Source organism: Dipodomys spectabilis, unplaced genomic scaffold, assembly GCF_019054845.1.
Source record: "Dipodomys spectabilis isolate Male_0828 unplaced genomic scaffold, ASM1905484v1 ptg000118l, whole genome shotgun sequence".
Taxonomy (NCBI): Eukaryota; Metazoa; Chordata; class Mammalia; order Rodentia; family Heteromyidae; genus Dipodomys; species Dipodomys spectabilis.
The window spans coordinates 2,153,123-2,178,653 of record NW_024870795.1 but is presented as its reverse complement, the minus strand read 5'-3'; the positions used below and the strand labels follow the sequence as shown (position 1 = coordinate 2,178,653).

At 41.1% G+C, this 25,531-nt stretch overlaps 1 protein-coding gene across 3 annotated transcripts in view; it reads left to right on the top strand.

The window, feature by feature from the left end:
- The window catches only part of Usp48 (ubiquitin specific peptidase 48), a 69,941-nt gene that overhangs the window by 25,125 nt on the left and 19,285 nt on the right, over window positions 1-25,531 (top strand). For 2 of the 3 annotated variants that reach the window (XM_042688552.1, XM_042688554.1), the window contains 13 exons: window positions 833-1,012; window positions 2,789-2,917; window positions 5,019-5,168; window positions 10,565-10,762; window positions 13,382-13,496; window positions 14,402-14,532; window positions 18,970-19,041; window positions 20,399-20,523; window positions 20,676-20,798; window positions 21,067-21,128; window positions 21,618-21,728; window positions 22,855-22,985; window positions 23,284-23,390. In XM_042688552.1, the coding sequence (XP_042544486.1) occupies window positions 833-1,012; window positions 2,789-2,917; window positions 5,019-5,168; window positions 10,565-10,762; window positions 13,382-13,496; window positions 14,402-14,532; window positions 18,970-19,041; window positions 20,399-20,523; window positions 20,676-20,798; window positions 21,067-21,128; window positions 21,618-21,728; window positions 22,855-22,985; window positions 23,284-23,390 (1,634 nt within the window). The remainder of the gene's footprint in view (window positions 1-832; window positions 1,013-2,788; window positions 2,918-5,018; window positions 5,169-10,564; window positions 10,763-13,381; window positions 13,497-14,401; window positions 14,533-18,969; window positions 19,042-20,398; window positions 20,524-20,675; window positions 20,799-21,066; window positions 21,129-21,617; window positions 21,729-22,854; window positions 22,986-23,283; window positions 23,391-25,531) is intronic. The other variant, XM_042688553.1, reaches the window with a different exon arrangement.

Here is a 25,531-nt window from a genome sequence, read left to right as displayed (position 1 = left end):
CTGGCCTGGGCAGGAAAGTCCCTGAGGCTTTTTTTGTTTGTTTGTTTTTTTGGTTGGTCATGGGGCTTGAACTCTACACCTAGATGAACTCTCCAGCTCAAGGTAAGCGCTCTACCACTTGAGCCACAGTACCACTTGCCACAGCACCACTTTTCGGGTGGTTAATTGGAGATAAGAGTCTCACGGACTTTCCTGCCTGGGCTGATCTCAGCCTCCTGAGTAGCTAGGATTACAGGTGGGAGCCACTAGTGCCCAGCAACCCTGAGACTTTTATCTCCAGTCAACTACCAGGAAACTAGTAGTGGCCCACCTGTGGCTCAGCGTGGTATAGCACTAACCTTGAGTGAAAAAGCTCAGGGAGAGTGCCCAGGCCCTGAGTTCAAGCCCCATGACCAACCAAAAAAAGTCTCATTGACATTCTGGCTAGGGCTGGCCTAGAACCCTGATCCTCAAATCTCAGCCTCCTGTGTAGCTAAGATTACAGGCATCAGCCACCAATGCTCAATTAAGTGTGAACACTTGTTTCTTGGTAAGCATATGACCCTAACTAGTTAGGATAAGGTCCATTGTGCTTCAGTTTATCAATCCTGAATGCCCTGATCCTGTGTTTTATGTGGATATACTTATACAGGGAATGGAGATTTGAAAATAGTACTCTGTTTAAGGTAAGGTCTGCTGCTTTAGTTTGTAAGACTAAAAATTAGTTTATCTTAGCTGACATTTTAAATTCTATCAGAAGTGTTAAGATGTATAATCGTTGCAGCTTGTACTTGAGCTTCAAGACTAGTATTGTCCAAAATATCTATTCCATTTTCCCTTTCTCTCTGTGCAGGTGGCTCTTACGTGTATGAGCTCAGTGCAGTTCTCATACATAGAGGAGTGAGTGCTTATTCTGGCCACTACATTGCCCATGTGAAAGATCCACAGTCTGGCGAATGGTATAAGTTTAATGATGAAGACATAGAAAAGATGGAGGGGAAGAAATTGCAGCTAGGGATTGAGGAAGATCTAGGTAAAACCTTTAAGTTGTGAGTGCCCTTTTAAAATACAAATTATTTTGTTACTAGAAATATTTTTGCTACATTATTATGGCTCAGGATTGTTACACACTACTAACCTGGATGCCTTTGGCTCGTGCCTCTTGTCATAGTTGCTCAGGATGTTTTCAGAGTCAGTCCAGGCAAATCCAAGAGACTTATCTCCAGTTAACCATCAGCCAAAAGTGGAGCTGTGGTTCAAGTTTTGAGCAAAAAAGTTTAGGGACAGCACTCAGGACCTGAGTTTAAGCCGCACTGTTGGCACATGCGCTCTCTCTCTCTCTCTCTCTCTCTCTCTCTCTCTCTCTCTCTCTTTCTGTGTCTCTCTTCCTCTCTCCCTCTCCCCTTTCTTCTCCCTCCCCCTCCTCCCTCCTCTTTGTTTCCCTCTCTCTTCCCCTTTCTCTTCTCTCCCTCTGTTTCTTCCCTCCCCCATCTCTCCCTTTCTCCCTTTTGTCCCCCTCTCTCCCTTTCTCTCCCTCTCTCTGGCCCCATCTCTTTTGTCCCCCTTTCTTCTCTCTTCCCCCCCCCTTTCTCTCCTCTTCCCCCTTTCTCCCCTTTCTCTCCTCTCTACCTCCCCTCTCCCCTTTCTTTCCTCTCTACCCCCTCATTCTTCCTCTCCTCTCTTTTTTCTCTCTAAAATGTTTGCTAGGCAAATGTTCTACCACATGAACTATATGCCTCCAGCAGTTGATTTTAGTTTTGTTGGTTTTCTTTGGTTGGTCATGGGGCTTGAACTCTGAACCTGGGCACTGCCCTTCTGCTCTTCAGCTCAAGGCAGTGCTCTACCACTTGAGCCGTAGCAGCGCCATTTATGATTTTCTGGTGGTTACTTGGAAATAAGAGTCTCATAGACTTTCTTGCCGGGCTGGCTTTGAACCACGATCCTCAGATCTCAGCCTCCTGAGTAGCTAGGATTATAGGAGTGAGCCACTGGTGCCTGGCTGAATTTAGTTTTTTTTTTTTTTTTTTTTTGTCGGTTGTGGGGCTTGAACTCTGGGCCTGGGCGCTGTCCCTCAGCTCTTCAGCTCAAGGCGAGCACTCTACCACTTGAGCTACAGCGCCACTTCTGGTTTTCTGGTGGTTTATTGGAGATAGGAGTCTCACAGTCTCTCCTGCCCGGGCTGGCTTTGAACTGTGATCCTTAGATCTCAGCCTCCTGAGTAGCTAGGATTACAGGCGTGAGCCACCAGCGCCCGGCTGAATTTAGTTTTTAACTAAATTAAATGTCGTTCAACAAGTAGATATAAGCAGGACAACTAAAAATCTAAAATGACTTTTCAGATTCCATAACTTCTGTTTTTTTTCTTTTTGAGACAGGATCTCCGTATTTAGTACAGGTTGACTTTAAATGAAATTTTCACCATTTTTTGTAGCTTAAGCTATTGAAAATTTTCATGAATATTGTATGTAATGCTTTGTACCCTCAATGGTGATGTTAGTCTGAATTTAATTGAATTTAAGACTAATATTAAAATAACAACATAGTAGTAGTGCTTTATTCCAGATTTGTCCTCAGAAAACGTACTTTGGTTACATCTTGTAAAATTGGAAAATGGCAGGTGAGAGTAGATAATAATCATTTAAAAAATATCTCCCCGATTTAATGACCTCAATATATTTGTTTGGCTTTTTAAAATGTTTTAATTCCATGTTACCATGTCTTTCATAAGTATTTTAGAAATTGTGTCCCACTAAAGCCTAAACAAACCCTTGGTGATCTAGTTACATTGTTTTTTATTTCTCTTCCCCAGCAGAACCTTCCAAGTCTCAGACACGGAAACCAAAGTGTGGCAAAGGAACACATTGCTCTCGGAATGCGTACATGTTGGTTTATAGACTGCAAACCCAAGAAAAACCCAACACCACAATTCAAGTCCCAGGTAATCTCATTCCCAGGATTATATCAGGCAGATGTTTTAGAATGAGATACCCAAAAGTTAATGACAGATACCAGGTTGCTTCTAGTATGAATTTGATTCCATATGGTAAATGTCAGTGGAAATTGTGCTTATATGCATGCATAAGTATGTGTGTGCTTGTGTGCGCTGGTCATGTGGCTTGAACTCAGGGCCTAGACACTGTCCTTGAACTTTTGTGCTCAAGGCTACTCTACCACTTAAGCTACAGCTAACTTCTGGCTTTTTTTTTTTGGCTCATGCTATTATCCAAGCTACTCAGGAGGCTGAAATCTGAGGATCGCAGTTCAAAGTTAGCCCAGGCAGGAGAGTCTTTGAGACTCCTTCCTTTGATTAACCACCAAAAAGTCAGAAGTAGAGGTGTGGCTCCAGTGGTAGAGCACTAGCCTTGAGCAAAAAAGCTAAGGGACAGTACTCAAATTCTTAATTTAAGCCTCAGGACTGGTTTACATGAACATGCACAAACACTGAAATCCCAAAAGGTAATTGACATTTGGTTTTATTTTGTTAAGTTTATAATAGCAAGAGTTGATGCTACTGGCCTGAAGGCAGTTGTATCATTTTACCTAGTACTTATGTGCAAGCTGTGGTATCTGTTTTGAAGTGGTATTTTTGAACCATTTCTCATTTAGAGTGATTGATGGTGTTGAGAACTAGTTGAGGCAGGTCACTTAGGTTTTATTTCAGTGGGTATCCTTTTCAGTTTTGTCTTTGGAGCTCTTTAACAGAAGAGAGACCATGCATAGTAGGTAGTTCCCACCAAACTGTGTTGTCCAGTTTTTGATATCATTTAAAGATCAACATGGTTCTTCCTTTATTCATTTATTTATTTATTTTGTCTCGTGGGGCTTGAATTCTGGGCCTGAATGCTGTCCCTCAGCTCTTCAGCTCAAGGCTAGTGCTCTACCACTTGAGCTACAGCGCCACTTCTGGTTTTCTGGTGGTTTATTGGAGATAAGCATTTCACAGACTTTCCTGCCTAGGCTGGCTTTGAGCCTCAATCCTCAAATCTCAGCCTCCTGAGTAGTTAGGATTACAGGCGTGATCCACCAGCGGCCGGCTCTTTTTTTGTTGTTGTTGTCAGTTGTGGGGCTTAAACTCTGGGCCTAGGTACTGTCCCTGCACTCTTCAGCTCAAGGCCAGTGCTCTACCACTTGAGCCACAGCGCCACTTCAGGTTTTCGAGTGGTTTATTGGAGATAACCCTTCCCTGCCCGGGTTGGCTTTGAATCTTGAGCCTCAGATCTCAGCCTCCTGAGTAGCGAGGATTACAGGCGTGAGCCTGTTACCTGGCTTTTTTTTTTTTTTTTTTGGATTGGTTGTAGTACTTGAGCTTAAGGTCTGGGCACTTTCCCTGAGTTCTTTTGCTCAAGGCTAGTGCTTTAGCACTTAAGCCACAGCTCCTCTTCTAGTTTGTGAGTGTTTAATTAGAGAGAAGGGTCTTATAGGGACTTCTCCTCTAGGGCTGGCTTTGAATCCTGGCTCTTAGATCTCAGCCTCCTGAGTAGCTAGGATTACAAGTGTGAGCCACTGGTGCCTGGCTGATTCTTTTGTCTTTTTTTTTTTTTTTTGGTTGGTTGGTTGGTTGTGGGGCCTGAACTCTGGGCCGGGACACTGTCCCTGAGCTCTTCAGCTCAAGGCTAGTGCTCTACCACTTGAGCCACAGTGCCATTTCTGGCTTTTTCTGCTTATGTGGTGCTGAGGAATAGAACCCAGGGCCTCATGCATGCAAGGCAAGCACTCTACCACTGATCCACCTTCTCAGCCAATTCTTTGGCTTCTAAAACCAAGATAATCCAGCCGGGTGCTGGTGGCTAGCACCTATAATCCTAGCTACTGAGGAGGCTGAGATCTGAGGATCGTGGTTCAAATCCAGCCTGGGCAGGAAAGTCTATGAAACTCTTACCTCCAGTAAACCACCAGAAAACTGGAACTGGCACTGTGGCTCAAGTGGTAGAGTGCTAGCCTTGAGCTAAAAGAACTGAGGGACAGCACCCAGGCCCAGAGTCAAGCCCCATGACTGACCAAAAAAACAAGATAATCTCTTATATTTCTCTCTTGAATAGCTTTTCTTCAAGAGCTGGTAGATCGCGATAATTCCAAGTTTGAGGAGTGGTGCATTGAAATGGCTGATATGCGTAAGCAAAGTGTGGATAAAGGAAAAGCAAAGCATGAAGAAGTTCAGGAGCTGTACCAAAGGTTACCTGCTGGAGCTGGTCTGTAAGATATTCTAGCATAGCACTATTGCTATAGAAGTGTCTTGTGTTTTCATGTTCACAAAAAAATGTGTATGAGCAAATTTTTCCCTTCCCTTATAACCCACAAAAGCCAGAAATTGTACTCTGAAATTACAGTGTAAACCAGCCATGATATGTGTGCTGTGTAGCATCTTACATTTTTATTTTCATTTTCTTTGGGAAGTATTCTGCATACCTAACATAGATTTTTGTGCTTGACACATACCCCGAGCTGTTTTACTTCTGGTTTAAATACTACTGAAATTTTCTTTTTCTTCACATACTATTTATCTTAACCTAAGATAGGCATAGTTACTTTACTTTTCTATCAGTAACAATTTGTAATATTATTAGATTAACTTGAAATTGAACCACAAATGTTCTAGGAGTAGAAAAGCTTTCTAGTTAGTTCCTCTTTGGTTCCTTAGAAATAACCCACTCAGCCCAGCTCATCCTTTCCCATTGTGTCTACTCACGTTTACCTACTGTTAAAGAAGCCAATACTTTTAAGGCGTATATGCCCCTGGTCACTTTAATTCCTCAGACCTTACTCCTTTTCACATAAGAGAATAAATTGAGTTCTAACAGGAAATAAATGATCAAGCATGATTATGCCTTATCTTTTTTATATCTTAATTTTCCATGACTGGCATAATTGTAAAAACCAAAGGTGACTACAAATACTAAATTTGTAAGAATAGTTTCTAAAACTCTCTAGAAGTTAATCACATGTTTAGCACAGAGCTGGTTTTAATCCCCAGTATAACAGCAACAAATATCTTAACTATTTTTGATTCTTTATAAGCTGTTACATTCACTCTGCTTAAAGATTGACATTCACTCTGTTTGAAGATTGGCATTATCTGAATGTATTGCATTGACCTTTATCTACTAGGAAATGACTTGAGATGAACCCATGATTCCCATTACTGAACTCGCACAGTTCTGTTCAAAGGAGGTGGGATCTATGCAACAGAAAAGAACTTCCCCAAAACCTGAAGAGGAATACTATAGTGAGAACTGAGAGTGAAGCTCAGTAGTAGCACACTTTTTTAGCTTAGGAGAGGCCCTGGTTTGGATCCCAGGACATTAAAATGAAAAATTGGCTGGGTGCCCCCAGTGTCTCATGCCTGTAATCCTAGCTACTCAGGAGGCTGAGAGTTGAGCTTCACAGTCAGCTCCATCAGACAAATCCATGAGAAACTTAGTTCCAATGAACAAGGAAAAAACCAGGAGTGGAGCTGTGGCTCAAGTGGTATGTTTGTAGCCTTAAGCCTAGCATAAAACCTCAGAGACAATGCTCAGGCTCTGAGTTTAAAAAAAAAAAAAGAAAAGAAAAAGGAACTGGGCTTGGATGGCTCACACCTATAATCCTAGCTACTCCTGAAGCTCAGATCTGAGGATTGTGATTCAAAGCCAGTCCCAGTATGAAAGTGTGAGACTCTTATCTCCAATAAACCACCAGAAAACCAGAAGTGGCTCTGTGGCTCAATTGGTAGAGCACTAGCCTTGATCTGAAGAGCTGAGGGACAGCGCCCAGGCCCAGAGTTCAACACCCATGATAGACCAAAAAATAAAAATAAATGCCATTGGGAACCATTCTTTATTTAAACTACTTAGTTCAAATTAACAGCACTGTGCTTCTAATAATGCTTAGTATATCGGAGTCTATGCTTATGTTTATGCTTATTTCTGTCTTTCATACTTTTGTCAAGCACTTTACATTAATTTTTTATTTCCTTACATAGTAAAACTTACATAGTAAAGTGAAGTCTGTTTTGCTCTAAAATGTTGTAAAAGTTCAAAGTCAATGACCAAGGTTTCCTGCTGCCAGTTAAGACTCTTTATTGTACAGTTTTAAAATCCAATCTTGGTACAACATATTTAAAAATTGGACCGCTTAGCCAGGTGCTAGTAGCTTGTAATCCTAGCTACTCAGGAAGCTGAAATCTAAGCATCGCAGTTCAAAGCAGCCTGGGCAGGAAAATCCATGAGACTCTTATCTTCATCCAATTAGCCACCAGAAAACTGGAGTGGCACCATGCTCAAAGTGATAGAACACTAGCTTTGTTTGAAAAAGCTCACAGACAGTGGCTAGGTGTCTTGAGTTTAAGCCCCATGACTGACAAAAAACAATAACAACAACAACAAAAATGGGCCACTTATCCTAAAATCTAAGCCACATTGGAAATACCTATCCTTTTGGTCCTGGTTATTTAAATTAGAATTTTTAAGGTATTGTAAATGTTTTTGATATCATGACTGCTTTAGACTCTTAACTTTTCACAATTTATTCCATTAAAAAGCCAAGCATTCTTTTGAACTTCGGTTATTTCTAATACTCCTTGCCAAATATTTTAAGTTACTTTTTGAACTTCGGTTATTTCTAATACTCCTTGCCAAATATTTTAAGTTACTTTTTTTTTTTTTTTTTTGGGTCCGGTCATGGGGCCTGAACTCTGTCATGGGGCCTGGGCTCTGTCAGCTCTTCAGCTCAAGGCTAGCCCTCTACCACTTGAGCCACAGCGCCACTTCCGGCTTTTTTCTTTTTGCTTATGGGGTGCTGAGGAATCGAACCCAGGGCCTCATGCATGAAGGCAAGCGCTCTACCACTGAGCCACCTTCCCAGCCCTTAAGTTACTTTTTTTGGTCCATTAAACACTGAAATTTCATACATCTAATATCTCCCCCTGGATACAAAATCGTTTTTTGGTTGTTTTTTTTTTTTGGGGGGGGGGGTCCGGTCGTGGGGCCTCAACTCTGGACCTGGATGCTATCCTTCAGCTCAAGGCGAGCGCTGTACTACTTGAACCACAGTGCCACTTCCGGTTTTTTCTTTTTGCTTATGTGGTGCTGAGGAATCGAACCTTTTTTGCTTATGTGGTGCTGAGGAATCGAACCCAGGGCTTCATACATGCAAGGCAAGCGCTCTACCACTGGGCCACCTTCCCAGCCCCACAAAATAGCTTTTTAAGGCAATACTAGGTGGTTTACTGAATTGCAAATACCAAAAAAACATCTTTAATACCGTGCCACGGTTCTTTAGTGTAAAAATTGTGTCAGTAGTCTTTGTTAGCTCTTAGCAATCCATACAACTCTTTATGGTGGTAGAGATGGCTAATGGAAAGACAGACCTGTATAGTCTCAGTCACTGCCTACCAAACCTAGAAATCTAGAAAACTGACAGCATGATGTTAGAGCAGACTTAGACTCTGACTGTTCTTTCTTCCTTATCTTACATAAAATCATATGTGATTTTTCTGATTTTTTTCCTAGTTTTTTTCATATTGAATTATTGGAAAACCAAACAATAATCTTGGTTCAGAAGTTTTCTCTCTGACTGTAATAGAGTATTTAAAAAAATTGACCCTCCTATCTCCAATTCCCACTGTTGCTCTTCAGGTCAGGGTTATAGTCACCCTGGGCCTTGAATTCCCGTAGATTACACCTGGCAAGGAGTTCTTTATGCACTTTGATAAGATAGCCCAGGTTCTTTTTCCTTGTCATGGTTGAATTCTGAAGTTTTATTCATTCTGTTAAAAGCAGTGGGCAGCTGGGCGCCTGTGGCTCATGCCTGTAATCCTAGCTTCTCAGGAGGCTGAGATCTGAGGATCGCGGTTCAGAGCTAGCCCTGGCAGGAAAGTCTATGAAACTGTTTATCTCCAATAAACTACCAGAAAGCAGGAAGTGGCACTGTAGCTCAAGTGGTAGAGTGCTCGCCTTGAGCTGAAGAGCTGAGGGACAGTGTTCAGGCCCAGAGTTCAAACCCCACGACCGACCCCCCCCCCCCCAAAAAAAAAAAAAAAAAAAAAAAGCAGTGGGCATTGCACTCCATGCATCCTTCCCCACCCACTTGGAAGCCAGAAATCTGGAGAATTATTCTTGAATTTTGTCCTATAGTCTCCAGATTCCCAAGTATTGTAGGCCTGCAGGTTAAATCTGACAAATGGCAAGTAAAAATGGAAGGTATGTTGAATGTAATTAGTCATTCAGGGACCAGTTGTAGGATGCCAAAACTATTGTGACTGTTCTACATCTTAAGGTGTCCTCTTTTATATACTGTGTGAATGTATAATTAACTTTTCTGTATCTCTTTTCTTCCAAAAAGCTCAAAATACTTCACATAGCTTATCTTTTACACTCCACAACATCTCTGTGAGGTAGGTAGAAGGCAGGTATTATTACCTTCATTGTACAAATTAAAGACCTGGACATAGAGAGTTTAAGTGACTTGCTCAAGTTCAGTTTCTCAGTGGCAGAACTTGGATTAGACCTTGGCCTCACCTGGCAGTCCTGTGCTCTTCCTCTACCGGAGTCTTGAGAGCTCAGTTGAAGGCTTGAGCGTGCTTGGTTTTGGCACAAATAAGGGATTTGATAGTAGTAGCACATTTTGTTTTGTGAAAACAAATGTTTGACACTAAAAATGGGAGTTTCCTATATGAGTAACCCTCTGAAGAGTGGCCAAGATGGGCATTGCATTGGCATGTCTACCCCAGAGATCTCGTCAGTAGTATGTAATACAAATCTATAAATTCAACCTCTGTATGTTTTCTTCTATGTTTTATGCTGGGACTCACGGGAGATCTTTGTAAGTAATCAAAGTTGTCCCTTTATCTTTAATTTTGGCTTTTAGGGAATTCTCTGGCTCCCTTTCCCCAAACTGAAACTCACTTAGAAATTCTTGGTTTGTCTTAATTTTTGCAACTTCAAAATTCAATAATTTAAGTTCTAATATGCTTCAAGATTACTTCCTTGAAATAAATATTATTAAGCTGAGTAGATTTTGGTGGAGCAGAAGTGACTTTTCTTGGTCAACACCCAGCCACAGCTTGATGTGGAAAGGCTCAGTAGTTGAAAGGGGCCTATGAAATGTGGTTATAGCTGGTAAGGTTGATTTAGTTTCTAACTTAGAGCCCGATCTAGCCTCTCTTTAATTTATAGATGTGTAACACATCCTTCTGCAAAGTGTTTATGGAAATACTTCATGGAATTAACAGTGGGGGATGGAGCCAGGAGATTTGCCAGCTGGTGTAGAGCGGGACTTGTAGGAGTCAGGCAAGGTATCCTGATCAAAGCTCTGCTGTGCCATCAAGCAAGACACTTCTCTCTGTGGATGCTTCTTGTAGAATGTGGTTAATAATACCAGCCGACCTCTTAGGGCCCTGTGTAGACTAGTTCCCAGGCGCTGCCCTGGGAATGCAGGAGTGGTAGTTAACTGGAGCATTGTGCCACTCTCAGTTAGAAATCTTGGAACAGTGACTCTGGATTCTGTTCACTTTGGACTGAGTTTGTGCTGTCTTTTGAGGAAAATGACTATCACTTAGTCAAAAAGCTGTAAAAATACATAGTTTCTTCCTGTTCTCTTTTTTCTTCAGAGCCCTATGAGTTTGTCTCTCTTGAATGGCTGCAGAAGTGGTTGGATGAATCCACACCTACCAAGCCTATTGATAATCATGCTTGCCTATGTTCCCATGACAAGCTCCATCCAGATAAAATATCGATTATGAAGAGAATATCTGAGTATGCAGCTGACATTTTCTACAGCAAATATGGAGGAGGTCCAAGACTAACTGGTAATTCAAGAGAGTGATGGGTGTTAAATCTTTATTAGATTGTGAAACAGGGCTTTGTAGTGATTTGGCCCAAGTGGGTACATGGAATGAAGCTTTTTTTTTTTTTAAAACAAAACAGATTTGTTAAATAAAGTGGACATTGAACCAAGCAATTGATGCAGAATATTCAAAATAGAAGCCTTTAAGAGAACCATCTGAGGCTGGGTACCAGTGGCTCATGCCTGTAATCCTGGCTACTCAGGAAGCTGAGATCTGAGGATCGAGGTTCAAAGCCACTCTGGGCATGAAAGTCTGTGAGATTTATCCCCAATAAACCACCAGAAAATTGAAAGTGGCTCTGTGGTTCAAGTGATAGAGCACTCGCCTTGAGCTGAAGAGCTAAGGGATGGCACATAGGCCCCACTACTGACAAAATAAAAAGAAGAAAAACCTATCGGGCAGGCGCCAGTAGCTCACACCTGTAAGCCTAGTTACTCAGGAGGCTGAGATCTGAGGATTGTGGTTTAAAGCCAGCCTGGGCAGGAAAGTGAGAGACTCATATCTCCAGTTAACTACTAGAAAACTGGAAGTAGCACTGGGGCTCAAATTGTCAAGAGTGCTAACCTTGAGCAAAAGAGCTGAGAGGTTGCTCCCAGGTGTGAGTTCAAATTCTATAATCAACCAAAAAAATCAAAACAAAACAAAAAAACCCATCTGGCAGTTGTTGATTTATATGAACCTTTGTTTACTTCTGGTCATGTTCCTGTAACTTAAAGATTTCTAGCAACATTTGATCTGTAGTTTATTTAATTTATGAATAGATGCTTGCTGATTCTTTAATGCAAGTGTTATACATAGCCACAAAGTATCCATTCTATTGTGTGTGTGTGTGTGTGTCAGTATGTGTCAGTGTGCACATGCATGAATGTATACGTGTGTGCGTACTAGTCCTAGGCTTGAACTCAAGGCCTGGGCTTTATCCCTGAGGTTTTTTTCTTAAGGCTAGTGCTTCACCATTTGAGCTGCAGCTCTATTTCTGGACTTTTTTTTATTAGTTAATTGAATGGAGATGAGAGTCTCGCAGGCTTTCCTGCTGCTGCTGGCTTCAAACCATAATCCTCAGATCTCAGCTTCTTGAGTAGTTAGGATTACAGGTGTGAGCCCCTCTTTCAGTTCTTATTCTTTTAATTTTAATTTAATTTTTGCTGGTTTGGGGGCTTGAACTTGGGGCCTGGGCATTGTCCCTGAGGGTTTTTTTTTTTGTTTTTTTTTTCTCCTTCCTGTCAGTCATGGGGCCTGAACCCTGGGCCTGGGTTCATCAGTTCAATGCTAGCTTTCTACCACTTGAGCCACGGCGCTACTTCCAGCTTTTCGCCTTATGTGGTGCTAAAGAATCAAACCCAGGGCCTTGTGCATGCAAGGCAAAGCACTCTGCCACTGAGCCACTTTCCCAGCCCCTGTCCCTATCCCTTTTTGTTCAAGGCTAGCACTTTACCACTTGAGCCACAGCACCATTTACACTTCTTTTTTTTGTAATTTATTGAAGATAAGAGTCATAGAAGCCAGGCTCACACCTGTAATCCTAGCTACTCAGAGGCTGAAAATCTGAGGATTGCAATTCAAAGCCAGCCCGGGCAGAAAAGACTCTGATCTCTAATTAACCACTCAAAAACCAGAAGTGGTGCTGTAGTTCTAGAGGTAGAATGATAGCCTTGAGCACGAAGAGGCTCAGGGACAGCTCCCAGCCTTGAGTTCAAGCCCACAACCAACAAGAAAACCAAAAAAACCCTAGACTTTAATTATGTGATTCAGGCTTTCTGTATACACATCTAGTCTTTTTATGTCTCTGTTTGTTTTAGATGCATGAATTAATGCTTTGAAAGGTCCAGCATTTCTTATGACTTCTAGCTATATATTTTCAATTCTGTCCTTCATTCCTTCTTCCCACCCTTTTAGGGTTCTAGGCTTTGAAGATTTCTTCTACATGAATATCATTTCAGTTAGAGCTGTTAGAAGTATTGATCTCCTCCAAGTCGTTTGATTATTAAAGCTTGTACTCTGTTATAGGTGCTTTTTTTTTTTTTTTTTTTTTGTCCTGGGGCTTGAACTCTGAGCTTGGATTCTGTCCCTGAGCTTCTTCTGCTCAAAGCTAGCACTTTGCCACTTGAGCCACAGCACCACTTCTGGCTTTTTCTGTTTATATGGTACTGAGGAATTGAATTCAGGGTTTTATGCATGCTAGGCAAGCACTCTACCACTAAGCCACATTCCTAGCCTCTATAGGTGCTTTTAATGTTACAATATTTTGTCTCTTTACATAGGAAACACTATTACTATCTAAATATTTCCAGCCCAAGTCCTATGCAGCTCCAAAAAGAAATTATTCAGCATATGACAGACTCTTGCTTTCCTCAGCTGTCTGTGGCCATCTGCTTGTATTGATAATTTTGTATGTTATAAATATCTAATGGTCCATGGCAGAAAAAGGCTCCCTACACCTGATAGAGCATCAACATAATTTAGTATATATTCTGATTGCTGTATTATCAAAATCTGTACTCTGGTTTAGAAGCTCTGTGTGTTTTGTTCCTAACAGAAATTCTGAGGTCTGTTTCCTCTTTTTTTTTTCCTTGCCTCTAGTGAAAGCCTTGTGCAAAGAATGTGTAGTAGAACGTTGTCGTGTGTTACGTCTAAAGAACCAACTAAATGAAGATTATAAAACGGTTAACAACCTTCTGAAAGCAACAGTAAAGGGGTATGTATCACAGATGTTTATGATGCACTAAGACATTATCAAGAAAAATATCCCAATAGCTTATTATTTGTTGAAATATGGGCGTTAGCTATTTTAAAAATAAGGTGATAAAATATATGGCAGAAGCAGATCAGAACTGAATTGTACAACAGTTACTCTTGGCAAAAGGAAAGCTGCGTCTGCAACAGCATTCCTTCCCTAGCAAAGCTGCGGAATGTGGATGTGACAATTCCCTAAACTAAGGTGCATGAGCCCATACCACAGCATGCACGTGTGCAAAGCCTGTCTTGGGAAAACCTGGCAGCTGGCCCAGAAGAGTGGTGTCCCTTTTCAATGAGGCCGAAGTGTGTTAATAAATGGACCTTGATAGGATGTCTTTAAAATCATCCATTTTACTAGAGTATGTGGAGCCTCCTTACTACGGGATACCTCAGAACTCAGAAGCTGGTGGAGACATTTGTCATTGGGATTATGTGTGGGTTGAAGAGTAGTTTTTTTTGTTTTTTTTTTAATCTCTCTAATGAAAACCAGTCTTAATTACTTTTTTTTGGATCATTCTTTAGGCTGAGTACCCAAATATGTGTTGTATAGACATAGATATCCAGGTGTATATCCAAGTATCTGCATACCAACTACATTGAGTGTAGTGTTCAAGCAGAACAAAGTTGCCATTTGATTGATGTGATTCACTTGGGAGATAGGAGAAACAGAACAGGATTGAGGGTGAAACCAAAATACTGGATACCTGCAGTTCATGAGTGAGTTAAAAGTGGCTCAGAGGAGGAACAGGGCACAAATTAATAACCAAATTATAGTGTCTAATTCATTTTGATGTGGTCTTCACAGGGCAGGGTAGAAGGGAGCAGAACACTGGGAATGGGTTTAACACTCACTGTTTTTTGTAGCAATGATGGATTTTGGGTGGGAAAATCCTCCTTGCGGAGTTGGCGCCAGTTAGCTCTGGAACAACTAGATGAGCAAGATGGTGACGCAGACCAAAGCAACGGGAAGGTGAATGGCAGCAGCTTCAGTAAAGGTAACTGGTGTGGGACCACTATAGAATTACATCATAAAGGCTTATTCTCACCAAAATTGGTTACCTGTCGATGTATTTTAAAGAAAACTTTGTGTGTGCTGGTCCTAGGGCTTGAACTCAGGGCCTAGGTACTATTCCTGAGCTTTTTTTGCTCAAGGATGGTTCTCTTAACAGTTGAACACACCTCTACTTCTGGCTTTTTTGGTGCTTAATTGGAGATAAGAATCTCATAGATTTTCCTGCCCTTACTGTTTTCAAACCTTGATCCTCAGATTATAGCCTCCTGAGTAGCTGGGCATGGTAGCTCACACCTGTAATCCTAGCTACTCAGGAAGCTGAGATCTGAGGATCACAGTTCAATTTTCTAATTTATAATCAGTGCCTTAAAAATGGGGTAGGAGATGGGGAGGCACTTAAATTTAGTAATTTGAGCCGGGCACTGGTGGCTCTTGCCTGTAATCCTAGCTACTCAGGAGGCTGAGATCTGAAGTTCAAAGCCAGCCCAGGCAGGGAAGTATATGAGTCTCTTATCTCCAAAAAACAAAACACCGAAAAACTGGAAGTGGTGCTATAGCTCAAGTGGTAGAGCACTAGCCTTGAGCAAAAAGCACTCAGGAACAGCACCTACGCCCCATAACCAACAACAACAAAAATTAAAGATTTGATCAGATTTATTAATTTAGAGGTTAGTTTCCCATAAACTGAACTGTAATTAGAGATTATCCATAAGCAATTACTGTCACTTCATTTTTCTTATATATAAGTGTTCTGCTATGAGCTACATTCCCAGATCCACTTTTCCTTTTTACAAATACTAATATTTATATGCATTTTAAGTTTCTTTTTTATTCCTTTTAAATTTTTTTTTTTTTGGTCGATTGTGGGGCTTGAACTCTGGGCCTGGGTGTTGTCCCTTAGCTCTTCAGCTCAAGGTTGGCGCTCTAAGACTTGAGGCACAATGCCACTTCCAGCTTTTTCTGTTTATGTGGTGCTGAGGAATAGTACCCAGGGCCTCATACATGCGAGGCAAGCACTCTACCACTAAGCCACCTTCCCAGCCCCCCGCTTTTTTTTTTGTTGGTTGTGGGGCTTGAACTCTGGGCCTTGGCACTGTCCCTGAGCTCATCAGCTCAAGGCGAGCGCTCTACTGCTTGAGCCACAGCACCACTTCCATTTTTTTAGTGGTTTATTGGAGATAACAGTCTCACAGACTTTCCTGCCCTGGCTGGCTTTGAACCGCGATCCACATATCTCAGCCTCCTGAGTAGCTAGAATTGCAGGCATGAGCCACTGGCGCCCAGCATTCCCAGCCCCTTATTAAAAGAATTTTTTTAACTTTTTTTTTTTTTTTTTTTTGCCAATCCAAGCAGGGGCTTGAACTCAGGGCCTGGGCACTGTCCGTGAGCCTGAGCTTCTTTTGCTCAAGACTAGCACTTGAGCCATGGCTCCACTTCTGCCTTTTTCTGTGTATGTGGTACTGAGGAATTGAACCCAGGGTTTTCTGCATGCTAAGCAAGCACTCTACCAATATGCTACATTCCCAGTCCCTATTTTTATATTCTTGAACTATTTATTACAGTATGTATTTCTTACATGCAAGGATTGCATAACTTTGTGTATGTGCTAGGGCTGGAAATCAGGACCTCATACTCCTGCTTGGCTTTTTCACTCAGTTGATGCTCTGCCACTTGAGCCACCGCTCCACTTCCAGCTTGCTTTTTGCTGGTTGATCAGAGATTCAAATCTCATGGACTTTTCTGCAAGGCCGGCTTCACATTGAGGTTCTCAGATCTCAATCTGCTGAGTAGCTAAGATTACTGGTGTGAGCCACCAGTGCCCAGCTTGCATGTCATTTATTCTGTTTGCTAGGGATCTTCCGGTGTCACTACCCTGCTTTTAGAGATATGAAAACCCCAAAGCAGATATCAGTGTTCGGTTTCACTGAACTGTGTTCCACAGTTTGGTTTGATGCTGCCAGTTGCACTTACCCACTCTACCACACATGCTGTTTGCACAGAGCCCCATTTCTTCTCTTCTCTCTCTGTATCTTTGTCTATCCTGGAGCTTGAACTCAGTACCTGGACACTGTCCCTGAGCTTCTTTTGTTAGTGCTCTACCACTTGAGCCACAGCTCCATTTCCTGCTTTTTTGTTAGTATAATGGAAATAAAAGTCTCACAGGCTTTCTTGCCTGAACTGGCTTGAACTGAGATCCTTAGAGCTCAAGCTCCTAATTAGCTAAGATTAGCACCCAGCTCATCCCATATTTGAAGAGTTTTCCCTTTTGATCACAGACTTTTGTTGTGTAGTATCATCTGTGGACATTAATCTCAGTTTTATTGTCCTTTCACTTGAAAACAGTATCACTGCAGTTCTTGTGGTACCACATGACCTCTAGTGTATTTGGTTAATTCTTCTGCCTTATGGATCTTTACAAATTAGCACTTTTTCATTGTAAATAGAGTCCTTTGCCATAGTAGAAAAGGCCTCCATGTGCTTTCAGTATAATATTCTTCTTCTCTTTCATCATTGAAAGATATTAAGCCATGGACACACCAACAGTGTAGAACTTTGAAGTTTTCCCATGTAACGTAGTCACTGCACATGGTGGCTTTTAATAATGCAGCTTATGTAAAGACATATATCGCTCTCCCTCCCTCTGCTCTTTTTATTTAATGACTGCATTTCATTGTGTGTATGTGTTTATTTAACTGATACTATTTTACCTTTATACAGTTAGCATACAAGGCACAGATGCCATGACCATCCTGTGTGAAAATGTGTATCACTGTGTACATTTCAGGTTATTTCTGAGTTACACATTCCTAGAAATTTGTTGGGTCCGTTAGATGAATTGATAATGGCTGCCTATTGATATATACAGATGAGTTTCCTCCAGAAGTATATGAGGGCTTGTTTCTGTGTGCTTTCACCCATGTGAAGAGTACATCCGTCACAGTAGTTTTTTTCACTCTCATAATAGGAAAATGCCTGGAAGCCTGCCTTATTAAGTCCCAAATTATTGTTAACATTGACTCTCTTTCATAGTAGAGAAGTTACTTTTATCTTTTAAATTTTTTAACTTTATTTTTTTAATCATATTTTATCTTTTTATTATACATATTTTTGTTGTTATTAAGATGATGCACAGAAGGGTTACTGTTTCATAAGTCAGGTAAACGAGTATATTTCTTTTTGGACACTATTACTCCTTCCTTTGCTCTCTCCCAGTTTTTGCCTCCCATCCCTGCCTAGTCGGTTGTATAGTTCATATTCAACACAGAGTCTACTGAGCACTATTGCTGCATTTGTTCACCCTTTGTCCCTCCATCTCTGTGCCCTCTTATTCTTTCCCAAAGACAGATAATCAAACAAGACAAATAAACGAAAACAAAAAAAAAATGCTCTTGTCTTTTCCTTGCACTTTTGTGTGAGGCTCAGAGGAGATAGAATGTATCTGGTTAAGTCCTTTCTTAGCCCATTTTCTGTTTGAGGATTTGTTGTTGTTGTTGTTTGTTGTGGTTTTTTATGGTACCAGGGATCAAGCCTAGGTCTTTGTGCTCATTGAGCTATACTCACCCCACTTGAAGTTTTTCATGTATTTACTAAGTGTTTTTTGTGTATGTAAAAAGTGTATTTAAAATGTTTTAGCTGATAGTTTATTTACTTTTTTTGTGTTGGTCCTGGAGCTTGAACTCAGGGTTTAGGCACTGTGCTTGAGGGTTTTTTCTTTTTTGCTCAAGGCTACCATTCCACCAACTTGAGACACAGTTTACTTCTGGATTTTTGGTAGCTAATTGGGAATAAGAGTCTTGTGGGCCTTCCTGCTTCTGATGGGTTCAAATCACAATCCTCAGATTTCAACCTCCTGAGGAGTTAGGATTACAGGCATGAGCCACTGGTATCTGGCTCTTTTTCTACTACTATTCAAAGCTACATATTGGCAAAGATAGTGTGAACAAAAAGCAGATAATTAGAAATGTTAACAGAAAAAGCGAAGTTCTTATTGTGTGTTTGTTACTAAAGTTAATTCCTTATTTCATATGAGCTTATTGCATTAAAGCTTTCTGTTAAGCCCTACAGAGTAGGTAGGTAAAAATGACATGACATGTTGATGACTAACTTGGTTTATGCCCAGCATCCTGAACACCTTGACTAGAATTAATAGGATATGTAAATTTTTCAAATTGAGAAAAGGCACATTTTCTTGCATAACCTAAACCTTTGAAATGTTAACTGTCATTGGGATAATTTTCTTGCCTTAAAAGGCAAAGATAATACAAAACTTCTTTGCAAAATTCTGCAGGAATCACTTTGATGTAATTTTCACAATTTAAATGTTTTCTTTCCTTAAAATTGGGTGGAGTAGTATATCTGCTGTTTGAACTTTTAAAAATACAATATCCAGAACAGTTTTTGTCTATATTCCTTTGATTAGATGAATCAAAGGAAGAAAGAAAAGAAGAGGAGGAGGAATTAAATTTTAATGAAGACATTCTGTGTCCACATGGTAAGCTGAAATATAAACATGTTGTTAGTTAGACTTCAGCATATCATAAATATTTTGTTCAATGTTCTATCATTTAGGGACTAGAGTTAAAATGGCAGCTACGGCAGAACTGGATATTATGGGGCTTGAACTCAAGGCCTAGACACTGTCTCTGAGCTTTTTTTTCCTCAAGGCTAGCACTCTACCACTTGAGCCACAGCTATACTTCCAGCTTGTTGATGGTTAATTGGAGAAAAGGGTGTCATAGTCTTTCTTGCCCAGGCTGGCTTAGAACCATGATCCTCACATCTCAGCTTCCTGAGTAGCTAGGATTATGGGTGGGTGTGAGTCATTGAGTGTTCATCTTTGAACCTTAAATCATTATTTATGGCTGCATTATTACTTACTACAAGGATATATTATTATATTGAAGTTTGATTATTCAATCCTTTTTCTTTTAAAAAAATTACTAAGGGTAGGGTTAGGAGAGGGGAAAATGGAGACAAAGAAGGGTGAAATTGTTCAAGAAACATTGTACTCATAACCTGACTTATGGAGTTGTAATTAACAAAAAACAAGAAAGAAAAAAAATGAAAGTTTGGTGTAATGGCTCACACATAGCTACTTGAGAGGCAGAGGTTTGGAAAATCTGGGTTCTAGGCCAGCTTGGAGAAAGGTTTTGAGAATCCACTCTCCCCTTTCCCCACATTTCATGCCCATGGTTCCCTTACTCTGCAAAACAAGGCAGGAGGACCTGGGCTATACAATGAGACCTTTTAAGTAGGAAAAAACTGAAGTTTATACAACCTTAAGAACATCCTTTCCTGGGGCTGGGAAGGTGCTTACCTTGCATGCAATGAGGCCCTGGGTTCAATTCCTCAGCACCACGTAAGCAGAAAAAGCCTGCAGTGGTGCTGTGGCTCCAGTGGTAGAGCGCTAGCCTTGAGCTGAAGAGCTGAGGAACAGCGCCCAGGCCCAAAGCTTAACCCCATGACCAAAAAAAAAAAAAAAGAACATTCTTTCCTTGCAAGATGATGCTAGTAACAATCCAATGTCTGTACAAGCCTGCAGGGAATTGTACTGTTGAGTGTGGGAGCATTGAAGTGTAGACCCCTGCCAGTATTTTATTTATTGCTAGGGAGAAAGATTTAAAATGTGTGTCTAGCATTCTACATTTGTTTTTGCCTTCTGTAGAGTATATAAAATTGCAGTGACTAACTCCTTTAGGAGTGAAATGAAATTAACATTTTAGAGAGTGTGTCTATGAGTTTGTGTTTGCATACTTGAACAAACCACAGAATTTTGGAGACTTCAGTTTAAGAACTAGGAAATACTGACTTTCTTCATCTTAAATCCAAGTTTTGTTTTTTTAACTCAGGGGAGTTATGCATATCTGAAAATGAAAGAAGGCTCGTGTCTAAAGAGGCTTGGAGCAAACTACAGCAGTACTTCCCAAAGGCCCCTGAGTTTCCAAGCTACAAAGAATGCTGCTCCCAGTGCAAGGTACTGAACTCTGCTGCCATCGGTGGCAGCAGCATGCCGCCTCCTTGGGTTAGCCTCCCAGGGGAGTGAGCATAGTACTTGAGTGGGGGTGTAGAGCAGGGCACACCATGTGCTGGCAGCAGGCGACAGCTGACTGCTTCTTTCTCTTTCAGATTTTAGAAAGAGAAGGGGAAGAAAATGAAGCCTTACATAAGATGATTGCAAATGAGCAAAAAAGTTCTCTTCCGAATTTGTTCCAAGACAAAAACAGACCATGTCTTAGTAACTGGCCAGAGGTACAATGCATCCCACAAAGGGAAGATTTCATCTGAGCTTGTGAAGACCTTTGCCAAATTCCCAATGAATTGCTTTCATGACAGCCCAGAGCTGCTCTCACTCTTGCTTGCTTAATTCTCTAACTAGAGGATTCACTCCAGCTGTTTCTTGGGACAGGCGAAGTTTTTATTTTATGTTAAAACTTGAACAAAGACGACCACTTTGAATTATAAAGAATGTGTTAAGTATGGGGTGAATCATGTTTTTTTTGTGCTTTTTATATTCTAGGACACGGATGTCCTCTATATTGTGTCACAGTTCTTTGTAGAAGAATGGCGGAAATTTGTGAGGTAGAAATGAGAAATTTTCTTTCTCCCCTTTCTTTGAGTTCACTGATGTGAAAGGCACCATGGGTGCTCTAAAAAAACATCAACCTTCTGGGTTACTTTTCTTAGCATGTATATGAAGCTTTCTTTTCTATAAGTAAATCCCCAAAACTTATTTAATTACTAACATTACATATAACTGACTTTTTGTTGTTGTTGTTTGTTGTGGGGCTGCTGTCCCTGAGCTCTTTTGCTCAAGGCTAGCACTCTACCATTTTGAGCCAGAGTGCTACTTCCAGTTTTCTGGTGGTTAATTGGAGATAAGAGTCTCAAAGACTCCTGCCCAGGCTGTTCAAACAGAAGATTCTCAGATCTCAGCCTCCTGAGTAGCTAGGATTACAGGCGTGAACCACCAGTGCCTAGCTCATGTAACTGATTTTAAAAGCACTATGTCAAGTATTTTTCTTCATGCAGTAGTCAGATGTGTTTATTCTCTTTGTTTCATTTGAATAGAAAGCCTGCGAGGTGTAGTCCTGTATCATCAGTAGGAAATAGCGCCCTTCTCTGTCCCCATGGGGGACTCATGTTTACATTTGCTTCCATGACCAAAGAAGATTCTAAACTGTGAGTTTCTTTTCTTCGTGTGATTATCTGTATCTAATAATTGACAGAGTATGTTTAGAAAATTTCTCATCTAATATAATCTATTCAAGAACCTAGTCATTTACTGAATTACAGGATTTTGCCTTTTTACATGTTCTTCAGAGTGAGCACTTAGATCTTGAAAAGAGGAGGACAGACAGGATAGGCTGCTTGTCCAGACCTGGCACCAGGCTGCTGAGGCTTTTGTCCTCTTAGTTCCTCCTGTTGACTAGGCTCACCCTCTGGTTAATTGGAGATGGAGTCTCAGATGTATCTTTCCCACGATGGCTTCAAACCTTCATCCTCCAAGTCTGTTTCCTGAATGAGCCACCAGTCCCAGCAAGTTCCTTTCTTCTTTTTTTAGTAGAGAATGGATTATAACACGGGACCATGGCAGAGCAAGAGCCATCAGCAATGGTTGGATCTAAAAACCACTCCTCAAGGACTCATCTGTGATTTTTTTTTTTTTTTCCCTCAGTATTGCCTTTGTATTATAAAGTAATTACTATTTTTGTGTGTGTGTGTGCTGGTTCTGGGCCTGGGATCTGTCCCTAAGCTTTTGTGCTCATGGCTGTCACTGCCACTTAAGTCATACCTCCACTTCTGGCTTTTTGGTGTTTAATTGGAGATGAGAGTCTAACAGACTTTCCTGCCCAGGCTCATCTTAAACCACAACTCTCAGATCTCAGCCTCCTGAGTAGCCAGGATTACATGTGTGAGCCACTGATACTCTTTTAGTATGCTTTAAAAAATAATACATGCTTAGGAGGTAGAGGCAGGAAGATGTTGAGTTCAAGGCCAGCCTAGGCTGCATTGTGAGACTGGCTCAGAAAACCAAAATGAACAGTAATGCATGCACATTGACATGTCTGGCATATCTTTTATCCTTTTGTGCTGACATAGTTGGCCCCTTGTGTCTGGATTTAGCCGTGTTGATTCAGAGAGCATCTTGATAGTGATGATGGTGATGATCTTTTCTTGCATTTGCTGTTCATTAAAGACTAGTAGTGTCGATTTTGATTTAGGGATACTAATGGTTAGATTAGCCCTCTTAATCTCCTTGTGTCTTAAGGCATGTTGTGTGTGTGTGTGTTTTCTTTTTGCACAGTATAGCTCTCATATGGCCCAGCGAGTGGCAAATGATACAAAAGCTCTTTGTTGTGGATCATGTAATTAAAATCACAAGAATTGAAGTGGGAGATGTAAACCCTTCAGAAACACAGTATATTTCTGAGCCTAGTAAGTCTTCATTTTGATTTTGGTTTGTTTCTATAGTTAAAGTGGACATTTTAAGGAGAAAGGAAGGGTGTGTTGGTCAAGACTCCCTGGATGGAATCTATCTCATAGAGTCTCATTATTTGTACATTTACTTGAGGATAGTAAATGGATTTCCTTTTTACTTGCACATACACAATACAGCAATGAATAGAAGATATTACTGATGATTTAGTAAATACTAATGAATAGTGATAAGTGTTCAGGTCTGAGTTCTTTCACTGTGATTTTTCAGCCATTTTTCCTCTCATTTTTTTTGTAGAACTCTGTCCAGAATGCAGAGAAGGCTTGCTATGTCAGCAGCAGAGAGATCTGAGAGAGTATACTCAAGCCACCATCTATGTCCACAAAGTTGTGGACAACAAAAAGGTACTGCTCCCTCTTGTGGCCCTAACTTGAATCCGTCAAGGTTCATTTCAAATGGGCTGTTGTGTTTTCATTGAGAACTACCAACAATCACTTTTTCTCCCCCTCGATGGTAGTTAGCATTAGAATTGATACTGAACAGAGGTGAAAGTGAACGGTTATGTGACTAAGTGTGGATTTGGTCTGTTAACTTAATTTTTATTTATTTATCTATTTTTGTGCCAGTTTTCGAGCTTGAACTCAGGGCCTGGGCACTGTCCCTGAGCTTCTTTTTTTTTTTTTCCTCAAGGCTAGCACTCTACCACTTGAGGCCTCAGTGCTGGCCTTTTCTGTTTATGTGGTACTGAGGAATTGAACCCAGTGCTTCATGCATGCTAGGCAAGCACTCTACCACTAAGCCACATTCCAAGCCCTTCTATTTTATTTTTTTCGGTCAGTCTTGGGGCTTGAACTCAGGGCCTGGGTGCTGTTCCTGAGCTCTTCTGCTCAAGACTAGTGCTCTACCACTTTGAGTCGTAGCTCCACTTTGAGTTTTTAAGTGGTTAATTGGAGATAAGAGTCTCATGGGGACTTTTCTGCATGGGCTGGCCTTGAATCACAGTCCTCAGATCTCAGCCTCCTTACTAGATAGGATTACAAGCATGAGCCACTGGCACCTGGCTGTCACTAACTTCATTTGAGACATATTTTCTGAATGTCACTGTGGTCCAGGAATGGTCTTAATGCAGTGGATACAATGATGATGAAGCTGGGTGGGAAAGGTCGAGTCTAAACTTAAAGAATCCCCTAAGAGGAATTTCACAGAAATGAGTGTGTGGGAGGAAGTCTGAGAGGGCAGATCAGAGGCTGACCAAAGTGGAGGCAACAGTGTTAGCAGTGCAGACCAGCAGAGCATCCTGAGCATCCTGTCAGGGATTCGGTCTGGGGTTGTCAGAGAAACCAGTGATAAATGGCTAAGCCTAATGCACTCAAGGAACAGAGCAAAAACAAATCATAGAATCTACAACAGTGTGGTCCACTGGAACTTTTTCCTGTGTGCTGGGGAGCATGTGAAATGAGCTAGCCTGGTAAGGGAATGAACTTGTATTTGTAATTAACTTAAACTTAGGTAGCAATTCATGACTATTTGCTGCCATAGTGCCCTATGCTGTCCTCCTTATGTTTAGAATTGGTAAGGGGCTGTCAGGACTAAGAAAGACCAGTAAGAACCTTACGTGCTGATCTGCAAGGGTAGGTGAAATAGGCAGATTTTGATTCCAGACTATTTAGGGGTGGCTCTGAAGTAGATTCCAGGGTTTGGGAAGTCAAGATATAGTGTGTCATATTTTCTTTGGTGCTATTTACCACATTGTTTTCTTAGTTTTTTTGTTTTTTGTTTTGTTGTTGTTGTTGGTCATGGGGCCTACCCCTGGGCACTGTCCCTCACCTCTTCAGCTCCAGGCTAGCGCTCTACCACTTGAGACGCAGTGCCACTTCCGGCTTTTTCTGCTTATGTGGTGCTGAGGAATGGAACCCAGGGCCTCGTGCATGCAAGGCAAGCATTCTACCACTGAGCCACCTTCCTATCCCTACCACATTGTTTTAAGAACAGTAGCTTAGAAAGGAGCACTAGAGACCTGAGGTTAAAACCAAGACATAATATTTTATAACTTGCTGAGAAAATGAGGTTAATAACTATAAATATGCCAACTTTCCCCCTTAGAATATCCATAAACTTTTCTTTCTTTTTTTTTGGGGGGGGGGAGGTAATCAGTCCTGGAATTCCATTGGTCTTTTGGGTTTTGTTGTTGTTATTTCAAGATCTACCACTTGAGCCATACCTTCACTTTCAGCTTTTTAGTAATTAATTTGGAAGTAAGAGTCTCATGAACTTTCTTTTTTTTTTTTTTTTGGTTGATCGTGGGGCTTAAACTCTGGGTTTGGGTGCTGTCTCTCAGCTCTTCAGATCAAGGTGAGTGTTCTACCGGTTGAGCCTCAGCGCCACTTCAGATTTTCTAGTGGTTTATTGAAGATAAGAGTCTCACGGACTTTCCTGCCCAGGCTGGCTTTGAACCTTGTTCCTCAGATCTCAGCCTCCTGAGTTGCTAGGATTATAGGTGTGAGCCACCAGTGCCCGGCTCTCTTGAACTTTCCTACCTGGGCTG